At 36.6% G+C, this 16,277-nt stretch overlaps 2 protein-coding genes across 4 annotated transcripts; both read right to left on the reverse strand.

Annotated features, from left to right (window-relative positions):
• Positions 1-36: 36 nt before the first annotated feature.
• LOC127789935 (protein SCO1 homolog 1, mitochondrial) lies at positions 37-10,389 on the reverse strand. Of its 2 annotated transcripts, XM_052319044.1 has the most exons (8): positions 10,122-10,389; positions 9,858-10,052; positions 8,658-8,786; positions 2,078-2,168; positions 1,317-1,529; positions 966-1,055; positions 726-858; positions 37-224 (listed from the first exon to the last, which is right to left on the reverse strand). In XM_052319044.1, exons 1-8 carry the CDS (start codon positions 10,284-10,286, stop codon positions 107-109), a joined length of 1,134 nt encoding a protein of 377 aa, XP_052175004.1. In that variant the 5' UTR covers positions 10,287-10,389; the 3' UTR covers positions 37-106. The 2 variants fall into 2 exon arrangements, with proteins under 2 accessions (XP_052175004.1, XP_052175005.1); XM_052319045.1 differs by lacking the exon at positions 8,658-8,786 and having other exon boundaries at positions 10,122-10,387.
• A 924-nt stretch (positions 10,390-11,313) lies between these two features.
• LOC127790410 (protein trichome birefringence-like 3) lies at positions 11,314-13,476 on the reverse strand. Of its 2 annotated transcripts, none has more exons than XM_052319924.1 (6): positions 13,161-13,476; positions 12,794-13,031; positions 12,466-12,637; positions 12,186-12,385; positions 11,893-12,051; positions 11,314-11,809 (listed from the first exon to the last, which is right to left on the reverse strand). In XM_052319924.1, the coding sequence occupies exons 1-6, from the start codon at positions 13,345-13,347 to the stop codon at positions 11,476-11,478; spliced, it is 1,290 nt and encodes a 429-aa protein (XP_052175884.1). In that variant the 5' UTR covers positions 13,348-13,476; the 3' UTR covers positions 11,314-11,475. The 2 variants fall into 2 exon arrangements, with proteins under 2 accessions (XP_052175884.1, XP_052175885.1); XM_052319925.1 differs by having other exon boundaries at positions 11,624-11,801.
• Positions 13,477-16,277: the final 2,801 nt, after the last annotated feature.

The following is a 16,277-nucleotide window of genomic DNA, read 5'->3' on the forward strand; positions in this document are numbered from 1 at the left end:
CATGCTTCTCGGCATCACTTGCAACTTCCCAAAAAATAAGCAGCTACCGAAATAGAAATGACAGCAAGAAAAATAGTTCCCAGGCATTAAAGATAGGCACGCAAAATCATGCTTTTGTTTTCTTATGCTGCTTTACTTCTTTAATTATGCCATCGGCTAGCTGATCAACGTCATTGTTCTTCCCAAAGAACTTGACAAATTCCATGCTGGGATCCATCAGGTACCTGCAAAATATCACAATCACAGACATCAGAGTATTCGACAAGGATATAAAATCAATCCTCACAGGGAGAAAAATGTTGAGATGTGGCTCTATCTCAACTAACAATTAGAACTGGATGTATTTACTTCAGCACATCAAACATGGACTGGAGAATAGAGAATTTGATGATATACTTTATATCTTAAATCATTAATAGCATATCAACCGAAATTCCTCGAACGTACACCTGGGCCCATACAATATGTGGATGAAAAAACTCTTACGAAACCAGAAACCATTTTTCCAGGAAAGTGTCAGTGTCCTACGGCTCATGGTCTCTTGAAATCCCAAAACAAATCAAGATAATCACTTCAATTTGGCAGTCAGATAATATCAGAAGAAAGCAGACCCATTGGTTGCCACAAGCATATTTATGTACGGTGAAAATTATATTGACATATGACGAGCATGTGTGAAGCCAACAACATAATTTTTTACCAATTAAAATTAAGGTTATACATACATGACTATTGAGTGATCGACGAGATAGTCTGAGCCTTCCTCTTCCGTCTTCATGTAGTAGACTCGAAATGCACGGGCAGCTTTCTTTATCTCGTCCGGATTACCAGTTAGTCCAACTAAACTCGGGTGGAATTCTGGGAAAACCAAATATAGAAAAGAAAAACTTGAGAGAGTAGTAAAAGCATCATAGGCAACTTCTACGAATCCTGCATCTTTACTATAAATATCCAATCTTAAGAACCTTCAACATATTCATGAACTTGCTCAACAGTGTCTCTTTCAGGATCAACTGAAATGAATACTGGTACAATTTCAATCCCTGCTTTTTCCTCTGCACAAAAAAATAACATAAAAAATAAATGAACATTATTGAGTGCAGTGCAGTATGCAGCAATGTGCAATTACAATCAAGCTAGGCAGCAGTAAGGAGACTCGTGCAACAAAATTGTCCACAAGGCCTCTAAAATGGCTCTAATACTTGAGCTTGAACTACAATCACAATGATGTACACCTCACTTTATGTTGTAGAGCAATGATTTTTCGAACGAATTTGTCATGCTACTTTTTATCAAGACAAGAATTAGCAACTTACTTATTTTATCAACAGCAGCAGCAAGCTTTTGTAGCTCATCTGGACAGATATCTGGGCAGTGCGTGAAACCAAAATATATCACTGTCCATTTTCCTAAAAAATCTCTATCAGTTACTGCTTTTCCATTATGGTTGACGAGACTAAACGGACCCCCAATAGCTGCTTTCCCCACAGAGGGTCCCTGTTTTACAGCATTTGAGGCATTGTTGATTTCTGTAACTAATTTCTATCAGTACAAGTTCAACGAATGGAATTACAACAAATATTCAAGACTAATCACATGTAGAATGCAATCTAACAAATTACGCAATGGAGAAAGAATGCACAATCCAACAAAACCGTAAACTCATGGTGCAATCTTCTTTTATTTTTATTTTTTTTGGCATGCTTTCTCTTTTCCTTAGCTGACCCCAAATAGAGGGAAAAAGGCTTGGTATGTTGTTTATGTTTTTCTTTTCCCTCAAACTGAGTGCTATATTCATATTTTATAGAACACAAGCAAATTTAGAAGTATATTGTAAGCATTACTCTTCTCAAAGGTTCATTGACATGACCACGATCAAATAGTTTACAAGTTTGTAAATGGCATGTGGCTGCATTTTTTTTTTTTTTTTTTATGCTTCTAGGTAACACCAACTCCCTGGATTCTTTCTTTTACATCATAGAACTCAAACAAGAACATATCCAAGTCTTCCACTTGCATGTTGCGTATTCGTATGCAGTTAAACTTTACTAATAGCCTACTCACCATAGTAATCTACCTTCAATATGCCGTTTCTTCTCTCTGTCATAGTAGAAGATCAGCCCTGCTCCAGTAGCAACAAGCAAAAGAAAGCTCAACCATGAGACAGGCTGCCACAAGCAAATGTACATTCGTTTCAATCAGATTATTATATATCACTTGAAGTCAATGGAATAATGAAATAAATGTATCGAGGCAGATAGACAAAATGGTTCATAAAATAAATGAAATTGCCAGCCGTATATTGAAAGTCAAAAGTGCACTTGAACAATTAACTTTTTTTGCTTAGAGACATGATATAAGACCTAATGATTTTTACACTTAGTATCAACTGCCTAAAGTAACTCTCCTCCTTTATCCAACCTTGGAAGTTGGAACTGATTGTCAATGGGAGGAACAGGAACACCTTCAACACTTTCAGGTGCAGTCTTGAACATCAAGATAAATTACCAAAACTCTAGGGGTTAAGTTCATTGCAGTATTGGCATCAGAAAAACAGGTTAATAGTGTCTCATTATCATTACACAACTAACCAGAAATGAAAGATTATTCCAGTTTACTATAATGTGTATAAACATCTGTGCCTGCTAACGTTTTTGTTTTTTTTGGATATCTAAAAGAACCCTGCATTAAAGACAAATCTTGTTCCACAAATCGACCACGGACATGTTTAAAAAATCAGTGTTCTAAAACGCGCTAGGCGCTAGAAGCGCCTAGGAAAAAGGTTCTTGCTTGCTGCAGCAAGTAGCAGCAACAGCAAGCAGCTGTTACAGAGTCAGCAACGCATGCTGCTTGCTGCAGCAAGGAGCAATCCATACGTACTGGAGGAAGATGAGATCGGCGATGAGAGAGAATGGACAAGAGACGAGATCGGCGGTGGCAGCGAGAGAGAGAGAGAGAGAGAGAGAGAGAGAGAAACGACTCAGGCGACGAACAACCAAAGAGAGAAAGGGAAAGGGGAAGGGGAACCAGACACGACCCAATCGGCTAGGCGCCGCCGCCGGCGATCTATCGGGCCCGGCGCCTAGGGGTGCTGAGTTGCCCTTAATCACGGCGGCCGCATTTTCTAACACTGAAAAAAATAATAGCCAAAATGAGTCAAATCTTGTTTTCTCGACTTTATCAAGTTCTGACATGCATCATCCAACAACCAGCCCTAGACCTAACCATGCTACAATAGCACCATCTGTAGCCAGCATCAAAGTACCATAAGGGACCTTGTTCAGTCAATTTCTCCTAAAACAAAAACATTACCACATGACAAATTCTAGAAAAATCATTAGTGCTACATTCACACACACACACACACACACACATATATATAGATAGATAGATAGATAGATAGATCTCAATGGCACTCAAGTAGTCACAAAATAGAAAAGAAAAGAAAAAATATCTCTCTAGACAGTACCTTCTTAAAAGCTTTGAATACAAGAAAAGAAAATATTGAGGTAATGGAAAAGAGTCATACCTTTTCTGAAAGAAAGGGGGAGGGTCGGTGGTGATGCACATGTTGCATTACAAGATATCAGATGATAGGAACAACTAAGTTGGACAAATACGTGATGACCCAGGTGATGAGCTCTCCAATGGCACGTGATGAAGCCAAAACTTTGGCTAGCCAAGTTTATATTGAATTTTTGCGTTACCATCATATGTTATTTGGAGTTGGTATGGGAAACTTAAGGCCCCATTTTGATGTAGTCCTATTTTCTGGTTTCTACTGCCAAACAAAAGATACATGTTTGGCAGGTTGGTATTCAGTTTAGTTTTTAAAAAAAACCCCAAAATGGACAATCTTTTAGAAATTGCTTAGCCAGCACATAAGCAAGCAGTGAGTACTGAACTCTAGATATAAAAGCAAAATCAAGACCAACTTCCCTCATGCACTCCACTCTTTAACCATATCTATCTCTTCAAAATGTCAGGTGTACGAGTTTCCTCCTCTCATCTTCCAGTGCATGGGACAGTGGCCTCCTCTTTCTCATACACACCCGAAAATTGAATTCACAACCACCTTCAGTCACCAATCACTCTGCCAAATGCACTGTTCATAGTGTAACTGACAAACCTACCATAGCTTAGCCTTATGGGCATCCATGGGTCCCACCAAAAACCGAGCCTGGATGAGGAGCAAAATGGGTTGGCAGGCTTGTAGGAGTTGGTAACCTATCACCATGCCATCACCCAAATGAGTGGTGGCTGAGATCTCATCAGCACTGGCAAAGGCATACATGTAGTGCTGTGACGATTATGCTCTTGGATGCACATCTTAAAGGCCATTACCAATTGAATCAAATATGCCAATGGGAACAAAAATACCTCATTAATGTCTAATGAGAACAGCACAAGGAAAATGGTCATCTTTCGGATGCATTTGGGATTTTACCAAATTTAATATATATTTTTGTATGGTCGGATGCCAGCAATAGATTTGCTTCATGACCAATGGGGAGTGCAATTATTTCCAAAAGCACCAAAAAAGAAAAAAATTGAAAATACATATGATAGAAGGAAAATATGGAAAATGTTGGGATTTTTTTTTATATATTAACTGTGTTGGACATCTGTAACCTTTGAACATTTTTCGTTGGTTTTAAAAGTGAATGTTCTAAAACAAACGAAAAAATAACCAAAAAAAAGCATGTCCTTAAATTCATTTTTGTTGGTTTAAGTTTTATGCACTTAAATTCATGCCCTTTCATTACCTAATTCATTTTGTTGGGTTTAAAAAACAATCAGAGGCATCAGTTTATTTGAGTATGTATGATTTAACTTTAATCCTGGTTTTACCAAACACAATGTCTTGATTTTGGTTCAGATATCAATACAACCAAACACATGATTCATAGTTGTGTCTCAAAATTTATTTTAGGATACAATTCACTCAACACGCTTTTTGCAACAAACAATTTGCAGAACCATCTATAACACAGTTTTGAAGACCAAAATATTGAGACCACGTTCAAACAGGCCCTGGCCAGCACTGCCCTTCCTCATCCAAGTTTTCCAGATGCATTTACCATACCTAACTTCAAAAATTTCCTTTTCATGTTGTAGACAAAAGGAGTTAGGCCAACATTTCTACTGCCAAGCTATAAACTATGGAATAATGTCACTAATCAAACTACTAAATTGGCTTTAAGCACCAAGCAAGCTTTAGAAGAATTTAACCCAATGGAGACTTAGCAAAAGCAAGTCCTCATAGAGCAATGGTCACATCTTATGGGGCAAAATCTGGGTGAGATATCTATGACAAAGATGAGCCTTGGGTGCAGCTAAGTGGAAGAACAAGCCAACTAACTTTGAAAAATCAATAGATAAGTGGTGGTTTGGGTAAAATTTGACTCAAACCCAAAGGTAGCTGGTTCTCCCAGAAATGAATTGAGGAGTAACAGTTGATTGAACATTCAGGGGAGAAACACTATTTCAGTGTGTGCAACAATACCAATTTGAGGTAAACTGCAAAGTATATGACCTCAAAATTATAGAGGTCAGGGTCAGCTAGTGAAATAATTATGGACAAGCTTCATCATCCAGTAAGAAACAGCCCAAATCAGTAGCTAATGCCCCCTAAATGATCACTCAATAATAAAGGAGGTAGGATAGGTGGTTTTCCTAGAATAACCACCCTCAAAAGAGTGCATAATAATTCACTGATTGAGTGTTCTTGTGTAAAAAATGAGTGGGCCAAAGTAATCTGCTGAAGAAGTCAGATGTAAAAACACATTGACGGGAGCATCTTGCCTTAGGCAAACCACCTGGTTGAGCAGTCATAGATGAAACAAAAGCAAGAATGCCAGTTGTCAAGACCCTAGGGGTGAATCAGTAAATGACCGTTAATAAGTACTTGTATGTGCCGTTAGTTGCTAACTAGATGGGGGTTAAGTGGTTAGGGAATTAGCTTAATGTTTTGGCTGTTATGTTAGTTAGCTGTTATATTGTTAGAATGCTGTTATGGTTGCTGGAGGCTCTATAAGAGACCTACAGCAATATGAGGAAGTATCATTGGAGAATAATACAAAAGTCTTTCTCTCATTTTTCTCTCTCTCGTCTCTCTTTCATTCCCTCTTGTTCTGTCTTTCTCCCTCCCTCATTCTATCTGTTTTCCTACATTCATTTCTTTCTTGGAATTCCCTCAATTGTCCAGTCCATAATCTGAGGGCTTGACACTAATGCAAGTAACATACACTGAGAATCTAATAAATAAAAAACTTAAGGATTCCCCCACAAGATTTGTCCATAGAGGACAAGATAAGGTATAAAATCAAGCCTAAAGATATAATCGAACGAGCACAAGTGAATATTCCTTACTACATTTTGCTGGGCAAATGGGTTTATAGTCCATTAACTCAAGTAATCTTTTCCGGTTTGTTCTTTAAATGTGGCTCCTTGTGACAATCATATATTGAATTTCCCATGAAAATTTTGCCAAAGTCAGAAGCCCCTCCTAGGATAGATTTATTTTTCCCTTGTTTTGACTACCTCAATTGTCAGGAGAGTGGATAAAATAAAAAGAGCTTGTAGTAAAGATGCAGACAATGACCAAAAACTTAATAAAAAACTCCTAGGCATAACATGACATGAGATATAATAGCCTTACAAATGTATAGTCATAGATATAGATATTTTATGAGTAAGAATCCATGTAGGATTAAGGTGGCTGTATTGTTTTATGACTGTCTCACTCAGTGTTATTAAAGGCCCAAGGCGCACTAAGGCGCACAAGGGTCTTGGAGCCTGAGGTGCAAGATGCAAGCCTAGTAGAACTAGGTGCAAGTTAATAAAAAATAAAAAATAAAAATATGTCCTAGTTGAAGAAAAATGTATAAAATAGGTCATAACTTCTAATAATATTTTAACAAGTATGTTATAAAAAAAAATATAAAATTCAACATAAGCTAACTATGATATTTCCATGCTGAATCTTTTCTTCTACCAGCAAAGCTACTACTAGGATTATGATCAATAGTGTTGGATGACATTTAAAATTTTTGATTTCTCCAAGATTCACAGCATGTCAACAACAATACCACTCTAAAGACCATCTTAAGAAAAACAAAGAGATAATACTCAAACTCAAACAAGTACCAATCATCATGCAAAGTTCTAAACAAACAAATAAACACTACAAGTCCACAATCAAGAAAACGTTTTCATTTTGAAAAATACTATTTTTCTAAGTCTGGAAGATTAGCGCATTATAAGGAGACATATAAGAAAATGTTTTCATTTTGAAAAACTATCTCCCGGTATTTTGATAGTTAATATTCATTGTTGTTAAAATGATTTTTAATGAATTTTTCAAGAAATAGAAGGTATGTATTTTGGGGATGGTAAAATCGCTAAATCTCGAGTTTGTACTAAAACCAAAATTCTATTTTCTTATTGTTATGGATTTTGATTTTTTAGATATTTTTATTGAATCCAAATGAAGGGTACTTTCTTATTTACATTATGTATTAAAATAAATGGAAGGTAAAATATAAATTAAAGAAAATGTGGACATTTACTTAGACTAAAGAAATGTAAATACGTTGTAATGTATACATGCTGGAACCGAGAAGAGGGAAAGCTGGAACCGAGAATGGCAGCTGGCTTCGGTGGGCAATGGGCTGCTTGATAGCTAATTTCATGAGGCGCGCCTTTAACATCTATGAGCCCAAGGCTGCGCCCAAGCGTGCCTAGGCAGATCTCGCCCACCTGGTTTGTTTCTAAGCGCCAGGCTTACGCCTGGTATCAAGGCGCGCATTTAATAACACTATGACACTGTGCCATTCTCACAACTGAAACTCTGAGATACTAGTATTCTGTAACTAACTGGTGCTACCTCCCTTAGAACGATGAGTTGTTGAGGGATCATTTGGCAATACATTGTTTGTTGGCTCAAATATCCAAATTTTGTTCTACTCCTTTTTGGATGTACAATGGAAATTACTAGCTCCTATTCTAGAGGCTCGTCCTAGAAGTTGTCAAAGGCGCAAAGCACACTGAGGTGTAAATTAGTGCTTGGGGCCTAGGCATGAGGTGGAAGGTGAAGCGTGAGCCTTAGGCACATGAGGAGCACTTTTATTCAGGATACTTAAAAAATACTTATACACTATTCTTTTCAATATGTACCTACAAGGAGATAGATGCAAACTCATAAAATCATAAATGACAACTAACTAACCCTATAATAACAAATAATATTATTGCAAAAAAAAAAAATTAGTTTCTTCTAACGGCCAAAAAAATTATAGGAAAGAAAAAAGTAAAGCAAAACACACTGCAAAGCCAATTACAAGAAAGAAAAAAAAAAAAGAAATTACAGCAGAACACACAGCACAAAGAGTTACAAGAAAACAATTAGTTTATTTTAAATTGCAAAAGAAATTAGAAGAGAGACAGGAAAATTCAGCAGATCACACAATGAAAACATTTGTTTCTTAGCAATTAGCTTTTTCTAAATAGCAACAAAAATTAGAAGAATGAAAAAAAAAAAATTAGAGTAGAACACAGCAAAAATCAATTACAACATAAAATTAGTTTCTTCTAAATTGCAAAAGAAATTAGAAGAAAGAACCAAAAATAAAGCAGAATACAGACATGAGTAGTACTTTATGAGTGAATATCACTGACAAACGATCCCAATGCGTGGGAGATCCAGTAGACATCCGGCTTATACTGCTAGGTTTGCCTCTCACCAATATACAAGAATATGCAATCAAATCAACGAGCAATAAGATCTGAGATGACAAATGGACAAGAAAATAGGGGTTTAATACACTTGTATATACAAGGAATGCAGCTCATGCGCCTTGAGCCTTGTGCCTTACATGAGGTGCGTGCCTCAAGCATGGTGCTGTGCCTCAGTGGTGATGAGGTGTGTAGAGTTTCCCTTCTGTGCACCTCACGCCTAGGCACGCCTTTGAAAACTATGGTCCTAGTAGTTGAGTGAAGGTCCTTTGGCTTCTTATTCCTTTTTGAGAGAGGAGAGGAATGACAGAGCATTTGAAAATCTTGAAAGTTCTCTTCTTCTTTGAAGGTGAACATTGTTAACCATTTTCTTCTAGGTTAAGAGGGGCGATGTCTGTTTCACTTAGATCTTTTGCAAGACTTTTTTTGATGATGATATGTAAGTTGCTTTGACATCTTTTGTAGAAAATTCATCCCTTAAAAGGCTTTTTTCAAAATATATTATTATTACCTCTAAAAAAAAAGCTAGTCATTCATAAACTTGCACTTTGCATGCTATTGCTATATAATCTAAATAATCTATGTTTGGAACCAGGATTGCTAAATCAAGAGGAAAATGAAAGGGAAACAAATATATTTATGCTTTACATTTTTAATAGAGATTGAAACCAAAAATGCATTTATCTAACTACATGTTTCATTTCCTTCTCATTTTTCTAACTAAATCAACCACAAGATATTTAAATGATCGTGTGGATCCGTCATTTTATTTATTTTTTACTTAAATTTTCCTTTCCTTTCCCTTAAAAATTCCAGGTCCAAAGATAGCTCTTCGGAGTCACTCTATTAGTCATGCAGATTTAGTATTCACACTATTATAATAAAATGTATTCAGGATAGTGTTGGCTCCAACTTAAAAGACAGTTGAGCAGACAACAGGGGGATTAATCACATCATTCTCACGAGGTACACGTGAATATAGCTCAGCCAACTCAGGGATAAGAATTCATCAAATCTAAACAACTTAGCGGAAAACAAAACCTCATAGCAAAAAATGCAAGTATAAACACGCGCACACATATACACGCATATATGAACGTAAGGAAATAGATATAAAATACCCCGCCGCGAACAGGTTTTCCTTGTTCAGCAGTGCGTTGCGATTGACCAGGCTTCTCCTCACCTTGTCCAGAGCTACCTTCAGAAGATCCACTGGTCGCAGAATTCGATTGAATAACAGTGGTGGAACCAGTAGAACTACAAAAATATCTAGGGCACACAGCGAAACACTGCGATCGGTGATACAGCTGAAATTCCTGGAAACAACAGTACAATTAATTTCACAGAGAGAAGCTATATAAATCGAGAGAGCAACGGGAACGAACCGATGGACAAAGAGGAAGAGATCCACGGTGCAGAGTCTCCGGAGCTCCGTGAAGGAGGCGAAGGTATGGCCTCGGTGGCGCGAGCCGGCCAAGAGCGTGAGAAGTGAGAGAACGACAAATGTAGCGAAGGCTTGCGTTTCTCAATGTCGCGGACGCCATTACCATGGGATGTGTCTGTTTTAGGGTCAGAGAGAGAAAGAAAGAGAGAGAGAGAGGGAGATCTCAGAAGAAAGGGCCACAAAAGGGCGTTTCCAAAACCCTACAGAAGTCACAATTTTTGTGCGCTTGGGTTTGGGTATCGGTCCGAGTCCAAAGCACGCGACTTTTAAATTTTATTTTTTTTAAATGAGATAAAAATTTTCCCGATTGCAAGATATTATTATTTTATAATTTATTAAGATAAATTTTTTTACTTGTCATTTGTCAATAAATTGACCTGAACTTCTAAAAATAAATAAATAAATAAATTGATATAAAATTTATGATATTATTTTGGTTTAATTCATCACACATATATAAATGTATTATTTTGTTGACTATGTATTACAAAGAGTGCATGAGCCTTCATTTAAAAAAAAAAACTTTTTTATATTATTTTTTTAAATTTTAGTGCTTGATTTAAGTATCGAACTATTTGAATGGTAATTGATTTACGTTCTTTAATAACTTTCTATCAAAATCTAAGTTTTAGTTAATAAATTTATTATTATATTCGAATGACAAGTAAAAGTCTTTAATGAAAAAAATTTAAATAACAAGTAAGGCCAAATCTATATTTTTGTCTCTATTTTTTTTGCGTGACTACTTAAATTTTTTGTTATTTTAATTACATGCACTTGTATTTTTTAAGTAATTTAACTTCTGTGATTTACATTTTTTTTCATTTGACAAATTAAACTTTTCGTTATTTTGATTACACTCCCTTTATCTATATTAATTTTTGAGTTAATTTAACTCTTATACTTTGATGGGTAAAAATAAATGTAAAGTGAGATGAGTTAATTTGATCTTATTTTTTTCTTACACGTCAAAATACATGGATTAAATTAACTTGAAAATAAAACTATATGAGTAAAATCGAAACAACGAAAGTTTAGATAATTACATTAAAAATATGAGTTTGGCTCTTCTAGGAGTATCTGAGAAATTTGAATGATCACTAAAAAAAAAAAATGGAGAAAATATATGGGCAAAAATATGGGCCTAATAACCAATGTATTTCTTTTGAAAAACAATGCTCATCTACACTTACGATTCGGCAAACTGTGTGTAAAAATTGACAATTTGGGGCCAATTAAGAATCACAGATTAATCTGAGTGATTTAATATTTGTTGGATCATACATTGCATGCTACTACAAGTATGCGAGAAGTATTTGGTTCCATGTATCGGGAACTCCAGGCAAACACCAGTGGATGCAATCCGCATAGTTGAAGGGATCGGCTTTCTGCTCTTCCGTCAGCAGCTCGCCTGCCAGCTCGTTGTAAATGGATGCGTGGCCATCGATGCGGTACTCTGATAGCTGGGTTATGTTAATGAAAATGACGGGAACTTTCATCTTCCCCGCCACGTCGGCCACCACGCCCATCATCGGCTTGTTCGAGCCCGTTCCCCACTGCCCCTTTTTCATCACTGGTTTCGTCTCGTTAAAGCATTTGATCCCATCCTCGTGGTCCCAATCTGCACTTCTGAACGTATAAGAAGAAGAAATCCAATCAAATTATAGCAAGGAGTGGAGTTTCCTATAATTTTTAGAGAGAGAGAGAGAGACCTGGCGTGAGTAGGGGACATGGTAGTGAAGAACACACGGGTTTTGTTGGGATCAACATTGGAGTCAATCCAGTTGGCCCATGTCTTCAATCCAATCCTGTAGCCTACCAGTGTATCCAGCTCTTCCCATCCGTCTTCACCATTCGGAAACGAACCCCATCTGTGCATTTCACGTCAAAAATCTCACTCACGGAGTCTTAATCTTCGCACATATATATATGCATGGTAGCACAAAATTAAAGATTTTCCATATATACATGGTTATTAATTAAAGGGGTGATGATCAGAACTTACAGTGCCCTCACCGTGGTGCTACTTAGCCACCAAACGTAAGAATTGAAAGCCAAGATATCCACTCCTGCCCAGTACTTGGCATGCTTGGATACTGAGTCCACTTTTAGTAACCTTTTCTTTGGATCTACTATTATATTCTTATCTGAATTCGACTCGATTAGAAATGGAGCCCAGTAGAATTCAATCGTTGCATTGTATCCCTGGATGATACGTACATTCAATAGAATTAAGACTAGATAATGAGAACTTCCTCTCATGGAGTCTCGTGCTTAATTAATACCTTTGCTTTGAAGACTGAATGCGAGCGGCCTCGTTTCATGGACTGCTGGTCTTGAGGTATAATGGATTCAACCAAACAAACGAACGATTCCCATTGATTCCTTTGCAAGGAATCGCCCACAAACATCAGTCTCTTTCCCCTTATTTTCTCAAGCGCAACTTTAGCATTAAACCTGAAAACAATCAAACCATCGAACACAAACTATTAATGCATCAACAGACAAATGTTGGGTAATTACCTCTTATTCCGATACTTAACAAATGGTATCAGAGTTGATGACCAACAGTTAGTATGATGAAATTTGATCATAAATTCAGATCTTCCCAACCTGGGCAAGATGCAGTCGTCCGGCTGCCACTCCCAGCGACGGTAATCTGAATCCGGCCGTCCATTCCTCACACAAGAGAATTGCCGGTCGACGTAGGGACAAGTCCGGTCGGAGTACAAGGGCTTGAAGGAGCTGTTAAAAACCCACTTCCCATGAGTGACGCTGCATTCGTTTGGGTCAAACTCGAACCTGTCGTCCACGTGCGAGCTAACCACGTCATCTTCCGGGCTGTTCTCATCTGCCGATGAACGGTTTAGATACGGCATTAAAATCATCGATAGCAGTACCTCTATACTGTCCAATCCCATCCCGTTACCCCGGGATCACGAAAGGAAAAGAAAAAAGTGAATGCATCGTTAATTTGTACCTCTAGTGGGCTGGATGGATTTGCGAACAGTGTGGTCTCTTCTGGAGCAGGATTTGAACTTGAAAATGGCGGCGGAGCTTATTCTTTCAGTGGTCAAGAGAGCAACGAAGGCCAAAGTGGAGATTAGAATGGTGACAATGGAAAGGGGTAGCCTTAGCCTCCAAATAGGAGGCTTAATTGTGCCCATGGAGGAATTGCTCTCTCTGTCTTTCACTCTCTCTCTGTATGCAGAGCTGGGAAGAGAGAGAAGGAAATATGAGCTGAGAGGTTTTGATGGCGGCTGCTGCTGCTGCTGCAACAGAATGATGAGGACCTTGTTTTGGTGGCAAATTTATGTGGGCTTTGAGTAGGAGTGAAGTTAAAGACAAGGATGGTTGGAATAGAACCTCGTAAATAATATAAAGGTATGGAGAGGTTAGAGGGTGTGTTGGGAGGCCAACATCTTTGGGTCAAGTTGCTCCAAGTTAATAAAAACTTGTAACATATCCATATATTGACCATTTTACATTAACTTAGGCACGAAATTTAATTATATCAGAAATGTTGTTTATCCATCCATATATTGCAAAGCTTATGTCTTTAAATATTTATAATTAATTAATTTAAAGATTAAACAGACATTTACTTTAATTTGAGGTAGCTAGCCACACATATTACCTATATATGATGAGCCAACCACACTGCCATTGTTTTCATGCAAAAACTTTAGGGTGCTCATTAGGTGGGACAGGTTATCCATAGGAATAGGGAGAGACAGTCTGACAGATCTTTTTCCCTCGTTATCATGACTTGCACTAATTAACAGCTATATTATATGGTGGAATCAATCATCTGGTGTGATCGGATGTTGCTTGATTATGTGATACCATTATTATTATATATATAAAATATATAAAAATATATTGGATATGTCACACGTTTGTGATAATATAAATTGTATTATCATTGCTTCGTACCATAGAAATCACAGGGCCCCTTGAAAAGTGCTGTAGGTGATTGCCTTGGACACTGGCATTGTTCCTTTTTTGGAAAGGTGATGTGTCTTAGGGGGATTAGGTCTTAGGGGGATTAGGTGGGGTAACTCGTTGATTCAATTTAAATTAGATCAGATTTTTTAAAAGTTTTGAATTAAAAATTAAATTGTCATTGTTTAAATAGAATAATAAATTTATTAACTTAAAATTCTACAAAAAAAAAAAAAAAAAGTAATCGAAGAGTGCAGAAAATTTTTTGTGTAAATATTTTAATATTTAAATTAAATACTGAAGATTTGAATGCGGTATATGAATCAATATTCGAGACATATTCTTTTTTGAAATAAATGATTGTCTATTTATTGAAAACGATTGAATTTTTTGAGATTTACTAGAATTAAGATTTTTACATATAATGTCTATTTTGTTATTTTGAAATCCATTAAAATTAAAATTCTTTATACATAATATTTACTCTTTTCACAAAACTCTTAGAAGGGTTTTCGGATGTAAGAAAACGACAAAGACAGGCTAAAATATTTTTCAGGCCATTTCTATAATTTGTGAAATATTTTGAGAGTATTTCACAAATTATAAAAAATTGTCAGAAACGTGTTTCTCAATGACTAATTATCTTAAAGACGGAATTGCTTATATTTTTAACCAGCCACTTTATAACCAACAACACTTATCTTCTGCAATCTTCTTTTTCATGTTCACGTCTGCCTTAAATTTATTTGTAGTTTAGTCCTTGTAATATTTTGTATCGAGCAATAGGAATGATCGAATCAACTTACCTTGGTGGATCTACATGAACTTCCCAAGGGTTATCCATTCTTGAGCTATCATAACTCAAACACGCTTAATATGTGAGTTCTTTATTCATATTCAGCTCAAAAGATATCCAACTGGTGTTATTTCCTTCCTTGTTATTCTCAATATATATACTAACTTCTCTAGAATCTCTTATCAGACCTAACCTTTGGCTTTCGGGGTATTACATTCTCTCCCATTGAGTATATGATGTTCTCGTCATGTGACCTTATAGTTAGTCCTAGATCTTCTTCCTTTTGGGGGTTGCCATCCTAGAAACTTGCTAGGAGTTGTTTCTTGTTTAGGCCCTCGCGCCTCGTCACCATTCCATGCCCTCATTAGACCATATTTTCTAAGGGTCAGATCTGATACCATCTGTAACATCCAATATTGAGCGATAAGAAAGACCGTATGAACTTACCCTGATGGATTTACGTGAACTTTCCAGAGGTCACTCATCCTTGAGTTACCCTAGCTCAAGTACGCTTAACCCAAGCGTTCTTTATTCATATTCAATCCAAAATGTATCTAGATGGTGTTGTTTCCATCCTTACTATCCTGAATATATATACTAACTTCTTTAGAGTTCCTTCTCAAACCTGACATTGGGCTCTCGAGGTATTACAGCCCTAAACTATTTGCATTTTCAAATCCCAAAGATCGTCGTTGTCCTTCCTTTGTTGTTGCTTCTTGCTGTTTCCTCGTTGTTGAATCCCAAAGATCGGGCCTCAGTTTGGCTGTCGTCATTCCCTCTTGCTATTGTCGGCTGTTCCTTCCTCTCGCACTCGTCTTTGATTGCTTTAGTGCACTCACCACTAATTGCTTGATTTGCTTCAGTACTTCTTGGCTCTAGTTGCTCATTTGTAAGTAATTTTGTTTTAAAATATCATCATTTCAATTGGGTTTCATAGTCATCTATTATGTTTAACTTATTTTTTTATAATTTTTTATATTAAAAATTATATTTATAAAAAAATTCTTATTTTTTTTAATTTACACTTTACATCACATTTTTGTTTCTTATTTATTTTTTTATTTCTTATCAAAAATATTTCTCAATTTCGTGCAACCTAACTCCCAAATTTACAAGACAAGCATAGGGCCAAGGCTTGTTTGCATCCTCCGACAAAAAGTAATAGTCCCCCAACATAAGTTTAGTCTCCTTAATTGCTTTCTAATAGTCGGGGGCCATTACGGTCTCTTGGTTGCCTGGTATTCTGAAGATTGTAAGGTCTCTCGTTGTTCTAGTCCTTGGGAGACTGTTTTGGTTTCTTTGTGTTTCGTTTATTTGTGATATTTTTTTTTTAAGCCCAATTAATTATTTTGATCT

Source organism: Diospyros lotus, chromosome 14 (genome assembly GCF_014633365.1).
Source record: "Diospyros lotus cultivar Yz01 chromosome 14, ASM1463336v1, whole genome shotgun sequence".
NCBI lineage: Eukaryota > Viridiplantae > Streptophyta > Magnoliopsida > Ericales > Ebenaceae > Diospyros > Diospyros lotus.